Source organism: Astatotilapia calliptera, chromosome 19 (assembly GCF_964374335.1).
Source record: "Astatotilapia calliptera chromosome 19, fAstCal68.1, whole genome shotgun sequence".
NCBI classification, from domain to species: domain Eukaryota; kingdom Metazoa; phylum Chordata; class Actinopteri; order Cichliformes; family Cichlidae; genus Astatotilapia; species Astatotilapia calliptera.
In genome coordinates this window covers 8628969-8646205 of record NC_137440.1, presented here as the reverse complement: position 1 = coordinate 8646205, position 17237 = coordinate 8628969, and the positions used below count along the sequence as shown (strand labels likewise).

The 17237-nt window shown below is 40.0% G+C and overlaps 2 protein-coding genes and 1 long non-coding RNA gene across 5 annotated transcripts; all 3 read right to left on the bottom strand.

Moving 5' to 3' along the window:
• Positions 1-696: 696 nt before the first annotated feature.
• LOC113024595 (interferon alpha-inducible protein 27, mitochondrial-like) lies at positions 697-5554 on the bottom strand. The gene is made up of 4 exons (XM_026171775.2): positions 5422-5554; positions 5273-5302; positions 2278-2439; positions 697-1110 (listed from the first exon to the last, which is right to left on the bottom strand). Exons 1-4 carry the CDS (start codon positions 5429-5431, stop codon positions 1010-1012), a joined length of 303 nt encoding a protein of 100 aa, XP_026027560.1. The 5' UTR covers positions 5432-5554; the 3' UTR covers positions 697-1009.
• Positions 5555-7282: 1728 nt separating this feature from the next.
• Positions 7283-11018, bottom strand: LOC113024593 (interferon alpha-inducible protein 27-like protein 1). 3 transcript variants are annotated; one of them, XM_080293686.1, is made up of 5 exons: positions 10891-11018; positions 10742-10771; positions 8874-9035; positions 7751-7891; positions 7283-7610 (listed from the first exon to the last, which is right to left on the bottom strand). In XM_080293686.1, the coding sequence occupies exons 1-4, from the start codon at positions 10946-10948 to the stop codon at positions 7752-7754; spliced, it is 390 nt and encodes a 129-aa protein (XP_080149812.1). In that variant the 5' UTR covers positions 10949-11018; the 3' UTR covers positions 7283-7610; position 7751. The 3 variants fall into 3 exon arrangements, with proteins under 3 accessions (XP_080149812.1, XP_026027558.2, XP_080149811.1); XM_026171773.2 differs by having other exon boundaries at positions 7283-7631; positions 7756-7891; XM_080293685.1 differs by having other exon boundaries at positions 7756-7891.
• Positions 11019-15414: 4396 nt separating this feature from the next.
• Positions 15415-16999, bottom strand: LOC145422381 (uncharacterized). Its single transcript, XR_013903665.1, has 2 exons — positions 16900-16999; positions 15415-16127 (listed from the first exon to the last, which is right to left on the bottom strand). It is a non-coding gene; the product is annotated as an uncharacterized LOC145422381 (long non-coding RNA).
• Positions 17000-17237: the final 238 nt, after the last annotated feature.

Genomic DNA, 17237 nt, shown 5'->3' with positions numbered 1-17237 from the left:
CTGACTGGGTTGTAGGGGATCAAATACCAGCTTCACCCAGTGCTATGCAAAAATGCAAAATACAAAACAGGGAAAGCAAAGAAAGTAGAATGAGTTATAGAGCCCACGAATGCCTCAGTTTCCAGAAAGTTTACAATAATCTCCACAGAAAGACTCCTCATAATACATGCACTGAGCTCATCTGCAGGTAAGATTATGGAAACGGGTGCAAGGCTTTAAGAAATCAAAACACGAGCACCTGAAAGCTAAAAAATAAATAAATCAGACTCACCTTAGTGAAGACAAAGGCATTAACACCATTCTGAAATTTAGAACTACAATTTCCTACAATAAAGTAATCAATTGATATGAAAATTTTAGTGTAGAACATTAAAAAAAACATCTGCACATCCTTAAAAAAAGGGGGGGGGGGGGGGGAAGATTGTGTGAGGTTTATTGTGTGAGGATTAAATCTTTAAATAATCTTTTGTACCATTACAAATTTTAAAAACACTGGAGCCAGCAGACACTTTGAAATGCATTTTAATTAAGTTAATTTCAGTTACTCTTATTTAGATCTTTCAACAAAGTAAAATATTGCTTAGAGAAGGAAGGAAAGGGTTTAGTGAGTTTCCATTCCTACACCTGAAATAATCAGTGGCAAAGATGTAAGAACGACAAATGTACAGCACATCTTCAAAAATGATAACTCTTCACTCTGGTTTAATATCTTCCTTTATTTTGAACCTTGAATGAATAAACACTAGAACACTCTTTAGTTTAAACACTTCAGTAACGTGGTATGACCAAAAAATTTCGTTAAATCCTGAAATTTTTACAACACTCTGAATTTGTGGAATTACTCTTTGGTGCACAGAAACACTGACTGCAGAAACACTTTCACTCATTCACTGAAACAGTTAAAAAATGTATCACTCATATTTCTGACATCACAACAATGCTCATTAGTAGGAAGAGCAGTGGCAACAAAATATCATTAGAATTTGCCATGTGAGATTATTTACATTTTTTATTTCCGTATGACACCTGCCAGCAATTTCAGTCCTGCTCCTGCAGCAGCTCCAACACCGCCCACAGCTGCAGTGGCAGCCCCCGGCAGCCCAGCTGCACCTTCAAGAGGGAGGAGGGAAAATATTCACAGCTTCAATATGTTGCATCAAGTCAAGCAGCTGAGTTTGCTTCTAACTTTATCAGGAATCAAAACAACTGACTGCCACCTAATAGTGGCATCACTGCCCCCTAGTGGTGTCAGATTTCATAAACTAAAAAATGCCCTATGGCTTATACACCAATACCTCACTCATGTTGTAGGCACTAAAGTCATTTTAAGGGTCTGGTAAATGGCCTGCATTTGTATAGCGCTTTAGTTAGTCCCTATGGACCCCAAAGCGCTTTACACTACATTCAGTCATCCACCCATTCACACACTGGTGATAGCAAGCTACATTGTAGCCACACATAGACACTGGCGCAACCGGGCCCTCTGACCACCAGTAGGCAATTGGTGAAGTGTCTTGCCCAACAACCAAGACTGTTGGAGCCGGGGCTCGAACTGGCAACCTTCTGATTACAAGACAAACTGCCAACTCTTGAGGCACGATCGCCCCACACCACAAGCTTAGTCCTGTAACACAACACAGGACACTAAGGCCGTCCCCATTTAAGTCTGTAAACTTAAATGGGGACGATTCAACTGATTTAAGTTGAATCAGTGTGTACATTTGTAAATGTGTTATCAGTCATTTGTATTGAATTATTCAGTCCCCGAGTATACATATACTGGTCACCACCAACAGGAGCAAGGGTCACCTTTGCTTTGGTTCCTACGGTGGCCCTGAGAGGCCAAACGGACTGCAACTTAAGAAAACACTAGCAATAAGAAAAACGCTACAAAAGCACACAAAACTAATACTGATGACGGATTTTTAGGCTAATAGTTAGGCTAACACACTTACCTCTAATCTTTTCTTTCCTCACAAAACTGAGAGATGCTCCACTTCTTTTAAGTGTCTCCCAGCCCAATTCTTAGTATATTTTTGGTTCCTGCAACTCGTCCGTCGGGTTATTGTCTCCCCAGAAACACTTCCCTTGTGCTTTCGGAAATCTGTTTTTTCCTATTTCCGTTGTGTTTTGTGTGCTTTTGCAGCGTTTTTCTTATTGCTGCTGTTTTCTTAAGTTGAGGTCCGTTTGCCTCTCAGGGCCACTGTAGGTTCCTAATAAAGTGAATGTATACAGCACTATTGATGAAACCACAGTAAAGTCAGACAACAAGCCTACCTGCTGACTGTAAAACAGCCACCAGGCCTCCAGCTACCACTCCGCCTCCATTAGCCACCGCAGCAGCAGACATCATGCTTGCAGCGTAGGAGCCTGCAGCTATTCCAGCTGAGGTGAAACCTACGGCCCCCAGAGCAACAGGAGCCAAGGCCACTGCACCTACTGCACATGGACGAGAACACCAGCATCAGTGTGACTGTTACAAATGATATGCCATGTAAAAAGTTTTTATATAAGCAGAGGCCTGAGGTACGAGGCAGGATTACATCTTATCCTGGGCTCGCTTTAAATGTTAAAGCAAGTTTAGCATATCGAGGGTATCTTTCAGTTATCTGGATTCACTTACCCCAACACTGGCAATCTGGATAAGTGGTCACATGAAGCTGTTATGAAACAAATTAAGTTAATCCAGGGTTCACCCTTCTCGCTCACGTAAAAGGGCTGGTGCTGTTGTCAAGTGTAAGTGTGAGAGGAAAAAGTACTTTACAGTAGTTTAGTATTAAAAGTGCTGTATGAATGTTTGTGCCCTCTAAGCACTTTGGACAGCATGACTGGAAAATACACATTATATGAATAAAGTCTGGCCTATTTGAAGCCAGAAAAGCTGTGTAAGTTTATAGATTCAATATCACAGTTCTGTGTTTGAGGCACTGGAGAATCTGATGATTATAATTAAGGTCAGCAAGTACAAGTTTGTGTCCTGTTTCACAATCATGTATTATTGCTGGAGAACAAAGAAAATGTTGTAAAACATTTGCTTCCAACAGGAAAACGTAAAGTAATAAAGTTGTATCTAAAGATCTACATTTATTAATGACATCAGGGAAAAACGAACACAAAAACATTAGATCCTCCTACTGTCCACACACAGAGGTCTGGGGGACTTTCTATGAACAGTGACCCTATTGTCTGGATGATGTATTGGTCAGTAGGTGGTGATTTCATGCATAATCTTTATATTTCATTTGAGAGCATAAGTTACAATGGCGCACACAGGGTTCAAGTTATGACTAAGGATCAGCAGGTATGAAACAACGCCTGCTGACTAATCGGTTTTCTGAAAATAGCGTCACTATTCGTAGAAGATCCCCCAGACCTCGGTGTACAGACAGTAGGACGGACTAAAGTTTTTCAAAAGACTCTAAAGTTTTGGTGCTTTCCCTGAGGAGCATCAGTAATAAATCTATATTCTTACACTTCACTTTATTCCTTAACATTTTTCTTTTCCCTGTTGGTGGTAAATTGTTTACATGCTGCCAAAAACAATCCCTGTCAAGCGTCAGCCCCAGGCCCTGTGCTTCGTACGTCGCTTACTACATCCAAGATCAAATGACACATCCAAGACCAAATCATCGCGCTAACTTTGAGCTCGCTATTCCGGTTCCCCGAACACACCTGTTGTTGACGATTAGTATAGCTGGATGAAGTAATGTGAGATCACTGGGTGGCCCAACAGGGGCTACGCATCGACAGTAGAAACATTGATCGGCAACCCTTTGATTGGTCGGCGAAAATGTCGAAGGAGCGCGCTCGGTATTTTTCGGCAGCAGAGCAAGAACTCTTGAGTGAGGGATTTCAGGAGTTTCAGAGTTAAATTAAAACGCAAGGGAACACTGCAAAGGCTGCAAAAGCAAGGAGAGAGGGCTGGCAGAAAGTTGCTGACAAATCAAACTCGTAAGTAATTCAATAATAACAATAATAATGGAGTGGATTTATATAGCGCTTTTCAAGGCACCCAAAGCGCTTTACAATGGCACTATTCAGTCACTCTCACATTCACACACTGGTGGAGGCAGCTACGGTTATAGCCACAGCTGCCCTGGGGCAGACTGACAGAAGCCAGGCTGCCATATCGCGCCATCGGCCCCTCTGGCCAACACCAGTAGGCGGTAGGGTAGATTTATCATATCACACCATATTATCCAATATTATATTACATTATATTATATTATAATATGTTATATTATATCCCCTTTCACATTAGAGCCACAACAGGACCCACTAGAACATGGGAACAAGTAAAAGTGAAATATAAGAATATTCTACAGAATGGTAATATTTATCACTTATATTGCTTTTAGTCTCTTGGAAAGAGACCCTGGAATACTCTGTTTGTTTGTTCATAACAGCAACCAAGAAAAGGGCAGAGCAAAAAAAAGACAGGTGGTGGTCCTGCACCCCCTCGTCAACAAGTTGGTTAAGTGAATAATACCCTCACGGGAAAATCGATATCTCTCTATGAGCACACTGTCGCGCTGAGCTAAAGGATCCTGTCTGTCCCGCAATATACGCTGAATTCTGAGGACTCTCCTTATCAATCTTGCACCTTCCGCAATGGGTTGCTCGCGTAAACGGACAGGACATGGCTGCGACAGACTTCCCAAATCCACCTTCGCTTTTATAGCCGTGGTCTCTCATCTTGATTACACGAAGTAATTTACAATTACTACTCTGAAATATGAATTACATCTGTAATAATCACATACATGTAATAGAATGTTAATAGTACATTTCCCTTTTTTAGGGAATGACCTGTATGTATCTGTGTGACATCAATAAAAGGATCAAGTACTGCATTATCTTTAGTTACATTGATGTTATTTATTTATGGTGAAACAGTGGTGGAATATCGCTGTTGCTTTCGTATGAATGACGCGGACATACCTGCGTGGCCGCGATCTAATCCTGTTTACATAAAGTAAACCTGCTCCCCAGCAGGTTTACGCTTACGGCTCTGTTGCTATGACAGCAAGTCCCGGATGGGCTTCGGGGAACCGAACGATCCAGGATCACGCGAAATCGTCAACAATCTCATCCAGCTAACTCACTTAGCGCGGTACGAAGAACAGGCCCCCAATCAAGGGTTAGCTTATCAAGCCGACAGCCAGCTTCGTGTGACCGCTTCTCCTGACTGCAGGGTAGTGGATCAACATAACAGAGAGATACCGTGGGTAGGTTGAACCCCGGTGACCATACAGACAGTCCAAAGCCTTACCTGCTCCCCCTACAACAGCAACGATCGTCCCTGAAACACAACATCAAAGCTCACATCAGCACCGACATTTGCTATCATCATGGCACCGTCACACCATTAAACACACGAGTATCGTTATTTTAAAGTAATACGTGTATTAAAATACTCACCGACACGCATGTTTACGGAGTTCCGCTTTCTATGTTTGCGTATCGTATAGTGACAGTCTCAACTGACTCTGCCACGGAGACACTTCCGGTATTTCTATGGTAACATGAAAAAACAAACTTAACTTTTCCGTTTATGTATATTGCATGGTTGTTCAGATGTTTTGCAATTCGGATTTGTTTTTAAATCACATATAAAAGATAAATTATTTAAAGCTTTTCCCAGTGATTTTTGACATTTAAACAAAGCACAACAGATAATGGAAAATAAATATCATAGTCATTTCATTATAGTCATAATCTCATTTGAGAGCAGTGTTAATCAGAAACCTTACCTGAGTCAGGTGCTGTGATAAAGTGATAAAGCAGTTTTTTGTTTTTTTGGTACATGTGTTCGTCATTGGAAAATACTGAATAGAGCTGTGCTTTTGTTTCTAGTTTTATCAGCATTATTAGAATAATCTTATTGAGGAAGAATAAACCTTCCTGTCGAAAGCTAACACTAGCTTTGTGTGTACCTCTTCTTTGCCAAATGCCAGTAAATATCTATTCAGATAAATTTTAATTATCTTAAGAGTGGGAAATGTTGTTTGTTGGAGAATTTGCAGAAGATGGGTAAATAAAATGCTTTGTGAAGAGAGTCTCATGGTATTATGTCAGGTCAAGCAAGGCAAACAATGTTTGTCCAGTTAAATGTAAAAAAACAGACATCAGTTAAAGTATACCAAAGTAAAGCAATCACTCTTGTTTCAGCGCAAACAGCATTCTGTCATAAAGCTGTACTCATGATTGTCTGCGTCCATCCTTTACATCACTGCCATCCTATGGCCACAGTTGGCTATTGTCTCTGAAAGTAGACTTGACACTGCTTGATTATAGAGCTACTGAAATCAATATATGGTAGGTGTCCTAATCAACATCTGTGCCCAGTTAATCATGGCTGGATCTTGTCAAGCTAAGAGGACAGCAGCTTGTAGCTGATTGTTTGTGCATAAATCCATGTTGTGGAAATCCCTGAGATCAGTTACAAGTTGTGTATTGCGTGGAAACAAAGCTAGCATTAGCAAGTAAACAAGTACCCTTATTTATCATCATAATTAGTTTTATCTTCGTAAAGACCTGGACCAACACGTGTGATATATGAACCTTTTTTTTTTTTACTTATTTAGCACATTAGTAATAAAAGCTGTGATGATGGAGAGGGGAACCCCTGTCATATATGACTTCATAAGGCAGGCAAGTTGAACAGCTGTAGCCTCCATCAGCACTTTCAGACCAACATCTCTGAGAAATCACTTGTAGAAAATTTAACCAGCTGTTTGGTTAATTTTTCATTAATTTTTAATCTCATTGTAGACACTGATAGTTAACAATATCACCTGCAGCAGTAATACTGATCCATGTAACACCGATTACTGCAGAATAAATACTTTTATTTTTGATATATTACATAGAATTTGCCAAAAAATAAATGCAGTTTTATGTTTAATGAAGTGTTCGCAAAGTATTTTGAACATAAAACAATGATTCTTTAAAAAAAAAAAAAAAAAAAAAAAAAAAAACCTCAACCACTTGTCATTTTGAGCTAATAATAAATAGTTAGCTAACTGTAGTGAGTAATAACATTTAACAATTCTACTGCCAGAAAGAAGTGCAGAGAGGTGAAGATGTTTGAAACTGGTCAAAATGCTCTTGTTAAAGACTAAAGTAAATAAATGAAGAGTTTCTAGACAGTTTACAATATTTTCCAAAGAAAGTTTTCTCATAGTTGATGCACTGAGCTGATCTGCAGGCAGGATTATGGAAATGGGTAGAAGGTTTTAGGAAATCCAAATAACTGAATGTTAAAAGAATTTAACCAGACTTTCTTACCAAAGTTTAGCTTTATCTTAGTGAGGACAGTGGCAACAACACCATTCAGAATTTTAGAATTAGGATTTCCTGCAATTAGATCATTGATTGAGATACAAATTTTAGAAGATGTAGGAGAAAAAAAAATCCACACTTGCTTAAAAACAGTCATGCTTTTCAGTCATATGTAGTTCACTAATATTATACCAGCGTGCACAGAAAAAGTCACCCAGAGGCACAAAAGGAATGATCAGAATGACATCATCAGAATCCACAGCCTTCAGGCAAAGTGTGAGGACAGTTCAGGGAGCCTCGGGTATGGCGAGTTTCCATTCCTACACCTGAAATGATCAGTGGCAAAGCTGTAAGAGCGACAAATGTACAGCACATCTTTAAAAATGACAACTCTTCACTCTTGTTTAATATCTTGTGCCAACAAATATCATTAAAATTTTCCACGTGAGATCATTTAAATTTTTACTTTACTTCTTTTTGTCTTCATCGTCTTCATCGTCTTCTTTGTCCTTGAAAATGAGACCTCCTAGCCATTTCAGTCCTGCTCCTGCAGCAGCTCCAACACCGCCCACAGCCGCAGTGGCAGCCCCCGACAGCCCGGCTGCACCTTTGGGAGGAATGAGGACAAATATTCCAAGTCAAGCAGCTGAGATTGCCAATAACTTTATCAGGAATCAAACTAACTGTACTGACTGCTACCTAATTGTGGCATCACTGCCCCCTCAGTGGTGTCAGATTTCATAAACTAAACAATGTCCTATGGCTTGTACACTAATACACGGTTCTTGATTCTCAAAACAGCCCCAGTTCTTTGCGGCATGGATTCAAAACTATTGGCAAACTTATCAGAACTGGGTCAGTGTTGACATAACTGCAGCATGTCCTTTCTGTGGCTCTGCCAGCTGCACACTCATGTTCAAGTCCCTTTTAATCTCCTAAGACCCGAACTCCTTCATGGCATGCATTTTTAATTTTTCTTTGCTATTTGGGTTGATTGGGACCTGATGAATTTAAAAACAAAGAATTACCAGATTTTTTTTTTTTTTACCGAATTTTTGTTTCTAAGAAAAATGAGATCCACATATGTCCACATATGAGGACATTCATTTTAAATTTTGATAGAACAGTGGCAGTATAATGTCCTCGAAAGCAGATATCAGGCCCTTGTAGAGCAAGATTTAGTATTTTGGTCCAGACATCCCAAAATGTGATGTCTGTATATGTGGACAATACTCAGTGCAAGGGCAATAAAACTACATTTTATAATAAAAGAGTTCAAAGTGTGGCAGGATTATAGTCCTTAGTCTAATCGCACCACAAGCTTAGTCCTGTAAGGACAGGCTGGAACAATTAACTGATCTTATTGACACTAAGGCCGTCTCCATTTAAGTCTGTAAATAGGCTTTAAGCTGAATCATTTGTAAATATGTTATCAGTCATTTGTATTTCAGTCCCTGAGTAGCCAGAGTTTTACGAGCCATATACTGGTCACCACCAACAGGAGCAAAGGTCACCTTTGCTTTGGTTCCTAATAAAGTGAATGTGTACAGCACTATTAATGAGACTATAGTAAAGTCAGACAAGCCTACCTGCTGACTGTAAAACAGCCACTGCACTTCCTGCTGCCACTCCACCTCCATTAGCCACCGCAGCAGCAGATATCATGCTTGCAGCGTAGGAGCCTGCAGCTATTCCAGCTGAGGTGAAACCTACGGCCCCCAGAGCAACAGGAGCCAAGGCCACTGCACCGACTGCACATGGACGAGAACACCAGCATCAGTGTGACTGTTACAAATGATATGCCATGTAAAAAGTTTTTATATAAGCAGAGGCCTGAGGTACGAGGCAGGATTACATCTTATCCTGGGCTCACTTTACATGTTAAAATAAGGTTGCTGGTATCTTTCAGTTATCTGGATTTGATCCAGATAAGTGGTCACATGAAGCTGTTATCAAAGAAACTGAGTGTATCCAGGGTTCACCCTGCTCGCTCACGTAAAAGGGCTGGTGCTGTTGGGAAGTGTAAGCGTGCTGGCAGCTCAAGGGCTGATTTTACAAAGAAAGAGAAAACTATACAAAAAATATGAAGAGGTTAAAAACATTATACAGATACTGAACACAGCAGAGTGTGAGAGTGTGTGAGAGGGAAAAAAGTACTTTACAGTAGTTTAGTATTAAAAGTGCTGTATGAATGTTTGTGCCCTCTAAGCTCTTTGGACAGCATGACTGGAAAATACACATTAATAATAAAGTCTGGCCTATTTGAAGCCAGGAAAAGTTAAAAGATTCAATATCACAGTTCTGTCTGTGAGGCACAGGAGAACCAGATGATTATAATCAAGGTCAGCAAGTACAAGTTTCTGTCCTGTTTCACAATCATGTATTATTGCAACAATAATAATGTAATTTTTCCTGTTGGAAGCAATAAGGTTGTATCTAAAGATCTACATTTATTAATGACATCAGGGAAAAACGAACACAAAAACATTAGATCCTCCTACTGTCCACACACAGAGGTCTGAGGGACTTTCTATGAACCCTATTGTCTGGATGATGTATTGGTCAGTAGGTGGTGATTTCATGCATACCGATCTCTATATTTCATTTCAGAGCATAACCCTGTGTGCGCCATTGTAATTACAATGGCGCACACATTGTAATTACAATGGCGTTTTTATATAAGCAGAGGCCTGAGGTACGAGGCAGGATTACATCTTATCCTGGGCTCACTTTACATGTTAAAATAAGGTTGCTGGTATCTTTCAGTTATCTGGATTTGATCCAGATAAGTGGTCACATGAAGCTGTTATCAAAGAAACTGAGTGTATCCAGGGTTCACCCTGCTCGCTCACGTAAAAGGGCTGGTGCTGTTGGGAAGTGTAAGCGTGCTGGCAGCTCAAGGGCTGATTTTACAAAGAAAGAGAAAACTATACAGAAAATATGAAGAGGTTAAAAACATTATACAGATACTGAACACAGCAGAGTGTGAGAGTGTGTAATTACATTGTAATTACAATGGCGCACACAGGGTTCAAGTTATGATTAACGATCAGCAGGTATGAAACAACGCCTGCTAACTACTCAGTTTTCTGAAAATAGCGTCACTATTCATAGAAAATCCCTCAGAACTCGGAGTGCAGACAGTAGGACGGACTAAAGTTTTTCAAAACTCTAAAGTTTTAGTGCTTTCCCTGATGCGCATCAGTAATAAATCTATATTCTTACACTTCACTTTATTCCTTAACATTTTTCTTTTCCGTGTTGGTGGCAAATTGTTTACATGCTGCCAAAATCCATCCTTGCGTCAGCCCCAATCAAGCCCTGGGTTAGCTTATCAAGCCGACACCCAGCTTTGTGTGACCGCTTCTCCTGACTGCAGGGTAGTGGATCAACATAACAGAGAGATACCGTGGGTAGGTTGAACCCCGGTGACCACACAGACCGTCCAAAGCCTTACCTGCTCCCCCTGCAACAGCAGCGATCGTCCCTGAAACACAACATCAAAGCTCACATCAGCACTAACATTAGCTATCATCATGGCACCGTCACACCATTAAACACATGAGTATAGTTATTTTAAAGTAATACGTGTATTAAAATACTCACCGACACGCATGTTTACGGAGTTCCGCTTTCTCCGTTGCTCTTGTGGTACTGCTTCCATGACCCTAACACTGACACGGTCAGAGCGGCACACTTCCTGTTTTTATAGGTCACGAATGAAAAACGAAACTTAACATTTCCATTTCATCAAAAGACAAAACGAAAAGAAGAAACTAAAACATGGTGCAGTTTCCTCAAAATTAATATTTGAATATTATCCGTTTTGGATCATGATTGTTCAGATGTTTTACAATTTCAGATAAAACATCACAGCGATTTTAGCCCATTTTGGGGCTAAAATGAATCAAAGCACCCCCCAATATTTCTTACTGTTTTGACAATATTTGTTGTTTGTGTGACACACTACTAAAAATAAAAAAAAAGCATACAGTATTTGGTTGAGACATAACATTTTAACAACAAAAGTATAGATAATTCCCCCCCCCCCCCCCCCCCCCTCCCAAAATGGTTTGTTCCAGCTCGCCTCTCCCCTAGTGATGGGATTTCCGGCTCCTTTTAGAGATCCGGCTCTTTCGGTTCGACTCACTAAAAAGACCAGGCTCTTTCGGCTCACAACTGGCTCTTCAGGTTGTTTTGTTGCTTTAATTAATTTATTATTAACAATAATATAAAATTATGCACAAAAGGAATTGCTAACGTAAAAAAAAGTGGTTTTATTTATATATGTTTATTAGGGGTGCAACGATATTCGTATCGATATTGAACCGTTCGATACAGTGCTTTCGGTTCGGTACGCATATGTATGAACAATACAACATTTGTAATTTATTTTATCAATTTTCCTTCTGACGATGCTGTCTGTGTTGAGCGCTCAGTGAATCTGTGTTCGACTACTCCGCCTAGGCTGCACTGTCGAGCGCAGATCCACTGAGCGCTCAACACAGACAGCATAGTCAGAAGGAAGAGCGCAGGGCAAGCTAGCGAGACAGAAGTTAAGCTCTCCTTTCAACAGGCAAATTGAACGTCATTCAGATCTGGCGTTTGGAATTATTTTGGTTTTCATGTGACGTATGGACTAAAGTAAAACAGTATGTTGAATGTGCCATGCAATGCTCAATTACATTGGTGTGAACTAGTGTGTTAGCGCAGTTAGGTGTTGGCCGTCTAGCCCCATGCACGGGGCGATCGGCGGTAGCTCGTTAACGGAGATTTGCCGTGTTGTGGCGTTAAGGTCATTTCAACGAGATTAACCTGAAAGCACTAGCGGGAACACGACGAATATGACTGCACATTTACGCCGACATCATCCTAGTGCAAAGACAAGTGGAAGCAGACAAAAAAAAGCAAGCATGCTACTAACTTTAGCCGAGTCATTTAGACAGCTGTTAGCACATGATTCTCCTTATGCTGCTGAGAATATAGCCCAGAAGAAGCGGATAGTATAGCTTTTATTTTGGAAAGAGACATTTCTCTGTAATAAACTCTCTTTTCCAAAGATGAGTGATTCCTCAATCAGATACAGGGCTCGCAATATCACTAGCCCGACGTCCCGGAGCTAGCGATTTTTTCAGTCGGGCTACCAAAATCTATCTCTTCCCTGCCCGTCGGGCTATTGTAGGAAAAATATATGTCAATGCTTTTGCATTCTTTCAGAAATGTAGCTGGGTTATTATGTCATTGGCATCGGTGAGCCACTGTCAATATGTGACATATTGAAGTCGCGTTTGAATTTGCGCTTGTTTTTTTGCTTTCACTTTGCAATCGTGCGAACTGTGTATAGAGAGCGACAGCACTGATCTGTGAGTGATGATAATTTGTGCACCAATTCCTCTGACATCGTCTTATTAATCGTTAGCTTACTATGCAAACATGACAAGTGAAATCTCCCGCAGCAAGCTTAAACATGTGAGAGGTTGATCGTGCAGAGAATCGCTGAGCTTATGTGAGTGAGTGTGTAAAAGCATTTCAGTTCTGCTGAGCCAAATAAGACAGGTCAGGGTGAAGAAGTGACAGCCAAAGAAAAGATTACCACAAAACGGAGAAGTTATGACAAATCAGACTATGAGGCAAAAAGAAAGTGCAGCTTTATGGTTTCATGGACAAAAGAATTTCTGTGGCTGCAATATGATGAGCTAAATAACCAGGGCTGCACATAAGTGGTCCGCCGGTGCGCATTCGCTGTCAAAATAAAAAACACGCACAAGGGTTAGGGTTAAATTCAAAAACTGTACTTTTGAGTTAAAATATATATTTATAATTTTAATAAATGACAAATTAAAAATGCATGAACATTTTTTTGTATCGAAAAAATATTGAACCGTGACACCAAAGTATCGAACCGAACCGAACCGTGAATTTTGTGTATCGTTGCACCCCTAATGTTTATATATAAATATATGCGGTGGCCCCTAGAGACAAAACACGTACAAACTCCAAAACACATTTCTAGCATGAACTGAACTTCCAAAGCAGAGCTACTAGATCACTTAAATTACACAATTGAAAGCATGTGTGTATTGTTTGTGTATTTATACACAGGCACTCATATATATTCAAATAATTTAAAAAAAAGTTCATTTACCTGTTACTACCACACACCAAATCCGGTCGTTGGTACTTGCTGGCTTATGTAGCCACAAGATAACAAAGGCTCAACACTGCGCCCAGCATCCTGGAGCACTTCTGTTGTCTTTTGTACGTGTTTTGAGTTTTTATGTGCTTCGGAGTTTGTACGTGTTTTTACGTGTTTTGGAGTTTTTACGTGTTTTGGAGTTTGTACATGTTTTTACGTGTTTTGGAGTTTGTACATGCTTCAGAGTTCATACGTGATTTGAAGTTTGTATGTGCTTTGTCTCTTGGGGCCACCGTAAATATACTTTTATTTATTCACTCCATATAAAATGTAATAAATAAATCATATAATACAAAAATCAACTATTCACATTTCAACTTTTAACTATTTAAATTTTCAGCTTTTTCCTTTTACAAATTTAAAGTGAAAAGAACACAAAACACTGCAAACCACAACACAATTAAATATAAATTATAATATGAAAACAAACAGAAGATGCACATTCTCTGTCATATGGACCTGCATGAATAAACTTTCTGAATCCTTTATCATCTGCAACCGAAAATAGTTGTGGATGATTACTATACCTTTCTAATGTTGTTGTCCCTGCCTCTCTTTCTCTCTCTCTGGCTCTGTTCCTGTGCTACTGAGTGTAACTACCGCCCCTCCCCCCGCGGGGGCCCATCGCGTATAGGTGTAACGGAGAAACAGCCAATCAAATCGCAGCTTTTCGGGCATTGGAAAAAAATGGGGTTTTTTTACACTGAACTGTCTGAGCGCGGGTTCGAGTCCTGGTTGGGACAAAGGTTGTGTTACATTATCAAAAGTTAAACACCATTTTCAATTTACTTATCGTGGATAACATTTATTTTTCACTTCTAATTTTTATTTCATTATCATTTTATTTATATTATATAGTGTTATGGCCTGTGGAGCAATTTTTCTGCATTACGTACCTATACTGTCACAAAGTACACAACTCAGACTAAACTGTATCATCACAGTCTTGAGATGATACATAGCAGACATATAGTCTACAATTATGCAGACATCCAACTTTTAATACAAAGACTAAAGCTAAAACTACAATACAGATACATTCTGATGACATAGAAAATGAAGCTTATACATAATTTAAACAAGGCATGTCTGTAATAAGTCATCTGTCTGCTTCCTGGTGGCTGTTAGTTTATATCTATTCATTTTCCAGCACAAACTCAGTACTGACATCATTACTTTATTCTAGTCATGCTCTTGCCAGCCTCCACTCTGCATGCTTTAAATCTGTTGCTCTGCTCTTCTGCTTCTACCATTCTGCGTTTCAGATCCTCAGCTATGCAGCCCGCCTCCTCTCCTTTCTCCTCCTCACTGTGGTCACTCAGAACCCTGTCCCAGCCTCCATCTTCATCACTACCAGCATTTTGACTCTGGGGTGTGGCTTATGCAAAATCCTGTCACTGCTGAGATTTCTTCTTCTATGATGGGTCATTGGAGTCTAACTGCCTAACAGTTACATTTATTTCTGTATCTCAATAAATCATGTTCAGTTTTTCCACATGATCTCTCCTTATTGAACTGCTTTTGTAGATAAGCTTCAAGCCAGAAAGCAACAATACCTAAACCAAAAATATTATCATCAGAAGTGAGACAGTGTCTGGACTATCTCCAGCTGTGTTGCATGTATTAAAGGTAACTTCAGACACTGTCTGGTTGTCATGTCTGAAACAGGCTGTATAGTCACACAGATAAAAGACAGCAGTCATGTTTCTAATATTACAAATCAACCAGAAAGATTATAAAGATAAAAGCTGTGAGACCCCACTAGAGAAAGGATGGCTTGTTATCATTACATGAAGTGATTTAGAAATAATATGTAAGCTTTCAGGGCAGCACTCACAGCTTTTTAAAACTGATTACCTGTTGGTGAGCACACACAGGTATATAAACATACAGGTGAACTCTAAGAGGTTATAAAGAAGAGAGCTGTGCTGCTATTTTTACAGAACACAATTTATTCACATTTTTATATTTACAATCAGTTTTTATTTATATAAACAAAATAAACATTACAAAACTAGAACAAAACTATCTTATGTACAATATCAACAGTTTCTCCCCTATTTCCTCTTTTCTTCCACCCATCTTTGTCTCTCTGCCTCGTAGAAAGGAGACTCCTGAATCTCCTTCCAGGTGCTCTTGGCTCGTGAGCCAAAGCCAACCAGCTGATCATTCTCAGAGGCTTCTGCAGCAACACTCACTCTGCTGGTCTTGTAGTTCAGAAGAGTCTTTATCTCTGTAAAGCTGAGGGCATACTGTACAAATGAATGCAAGCTCTCCTTGCCATGCCCTTCTTCCACAGAGGTCCCTGCAGCCTCTTCCTTCTGGAGATCTTTGATCAGGTACATGGTGTACCCGACATCATTCCCCAGAAGCCACCGGAAAGATTTCCCTTTATGCTTTCCAAACTGCAGAATGTACTCTCCCTGCACTTCCTTCATGTCAGACTCATCCCCTCCTCTCTGATAGATGACAGTCAGAGCATTCCGATGTAAACATCCTCCCTCACAGGTGCAGACTTGTCCTGCAGTTTGGGGTCATTTTTAATCCGTCGAGCTTCTTTTGACGGGTCCTGGAGAAGGTATCCAAGTGGCCCCTTGCGGAACACCACAGAGATTTTCCCTGGATATGGCGCAACTTTCTTCTGCATCTTGACAAGCAGTGAAAAAATAAACAATTATATTAAACAAAATTGATTCCAAACACAAACAAAGACATTTCAGGTTATAATCTTGCTGCTGGGTTTACACAGCAGGATGCAGGAGAACAATAACGAGACACAATTTGAAAGAACATTGACAACATTTGGGATAAAATTGTTTTTTCCTCCAGGTATAACAAACTGTTCTGTCTGTAAATAAAAACCTTTCATGGTTGAATGATTATTGGCATATCTGCAAAATTTGTGGTAACTGCTTAGTAGTCATGGCACATAAGAATTGCTGGTAGATTAACAACATATATGTATTTAAGCCATCGTGTTTATTCATACACGAGTGGGCATTGCTCATGTTAGAGATATCAAAACAGATTTTCGCATTGATAAGGTGACTGACCATTACAACATGAAAGCAATACATTTTCTTTTAAAGCAGGTTCAGTCATTTAGCATGTCATCTCATAACAAGACACTTATCGGTTATTTAATTGTACCACATTATAGTAATGTCAGTGTCACAGCAGTCGGAAACCTACAAAGTTTATTTAATGGCAAAACACGTCAATGAAACACGCAATTTATTTAAGGATCACGTTCATTCATTTTTTACCGTGCCACTTTACAACAGCAGATGCAAACTCCCACCGTCTTTAACTGAGCGATGGATGCTTCGTAAATGCAATCGCAACACGCCTATTACCTGTAATATACACCTGTAAATGTATTCTGTTGGTTTACTGTTATTTCAAACGACGTTTCTTACCTTTGATCAATGAATTAGGAGCGTTGGGATGTGTTGCGAGCGGTGAGTTACTTGTTTTCTCTCCCGAAACGTAAAAGAGGAGATTTTTTAAAAGTGCCGCTGCATCTCAAACTCCCAACAGCGCCGGAAGACCGTAGTGGCCAAAAATATATTACATCCGTAGTGGTTTAGCACTACCATAGAGAATGAATGGGAAACGGTTTAGGCCGTTTAGCTAAACAATCCCAGGCTCCCGCTCTGCCCAGCGTAAAGCACAAGGCTCACGTGCTGAGTGAAGCGGAAAAAAAGTGCGAGAGAGAGGCTCAGAGAAAGAAAAACAAACCCACGTGACGGCTCGC

What these genes read in the sequence shown, in the direction of transcription:
- LOC113024595 (XM_026171775.2), bottom strand. An exon ending in TGCTGTTGTAGGGGGAGCAG is followed by an intron (nt 2,440 to 5,272) that starts GTAAGGCTTTGG and finishes GTCCATGTGCAG; the next exon opens with TAGGTGCAGTGGCCTTGGCT. An exon ending in GGCTGTTTTACAGTCAGCAG is followed by an intron (nt 1,111 to 2,277) that starts GTAGGCTTGTTG and finishes TCCCTCTTGAAG; the next exon opens with GTGCAGCTGGGCTGCCGGGG.
- LOC113024593 (XM_026171773.2), bottom strand. Translation starts at nt 10,948, where the DNA reads ATGGAAGCAGTACCACAAGAGCAACGGAGAAAGCGGAACTCCGTAAAC. An exon ending in TGCTGTTGCAGGGGGAGCAG is followed by an intron (nt 9,036 to 10,741) that starts GTAAGGCTTTGG and finishes GTCCATGTGCAG; the next exon opens with TCGGTGCAGTGGCCTTGGCT. An exon ending in GACGATGAAGACAAAAAGAA is followed by an intron (nt 7,632 to 7,755) that starts GTAAAGTAAAAA and finishes TCGCTCTTACAG; the next exon opens with CTTTGCCACTGATCATTTCA.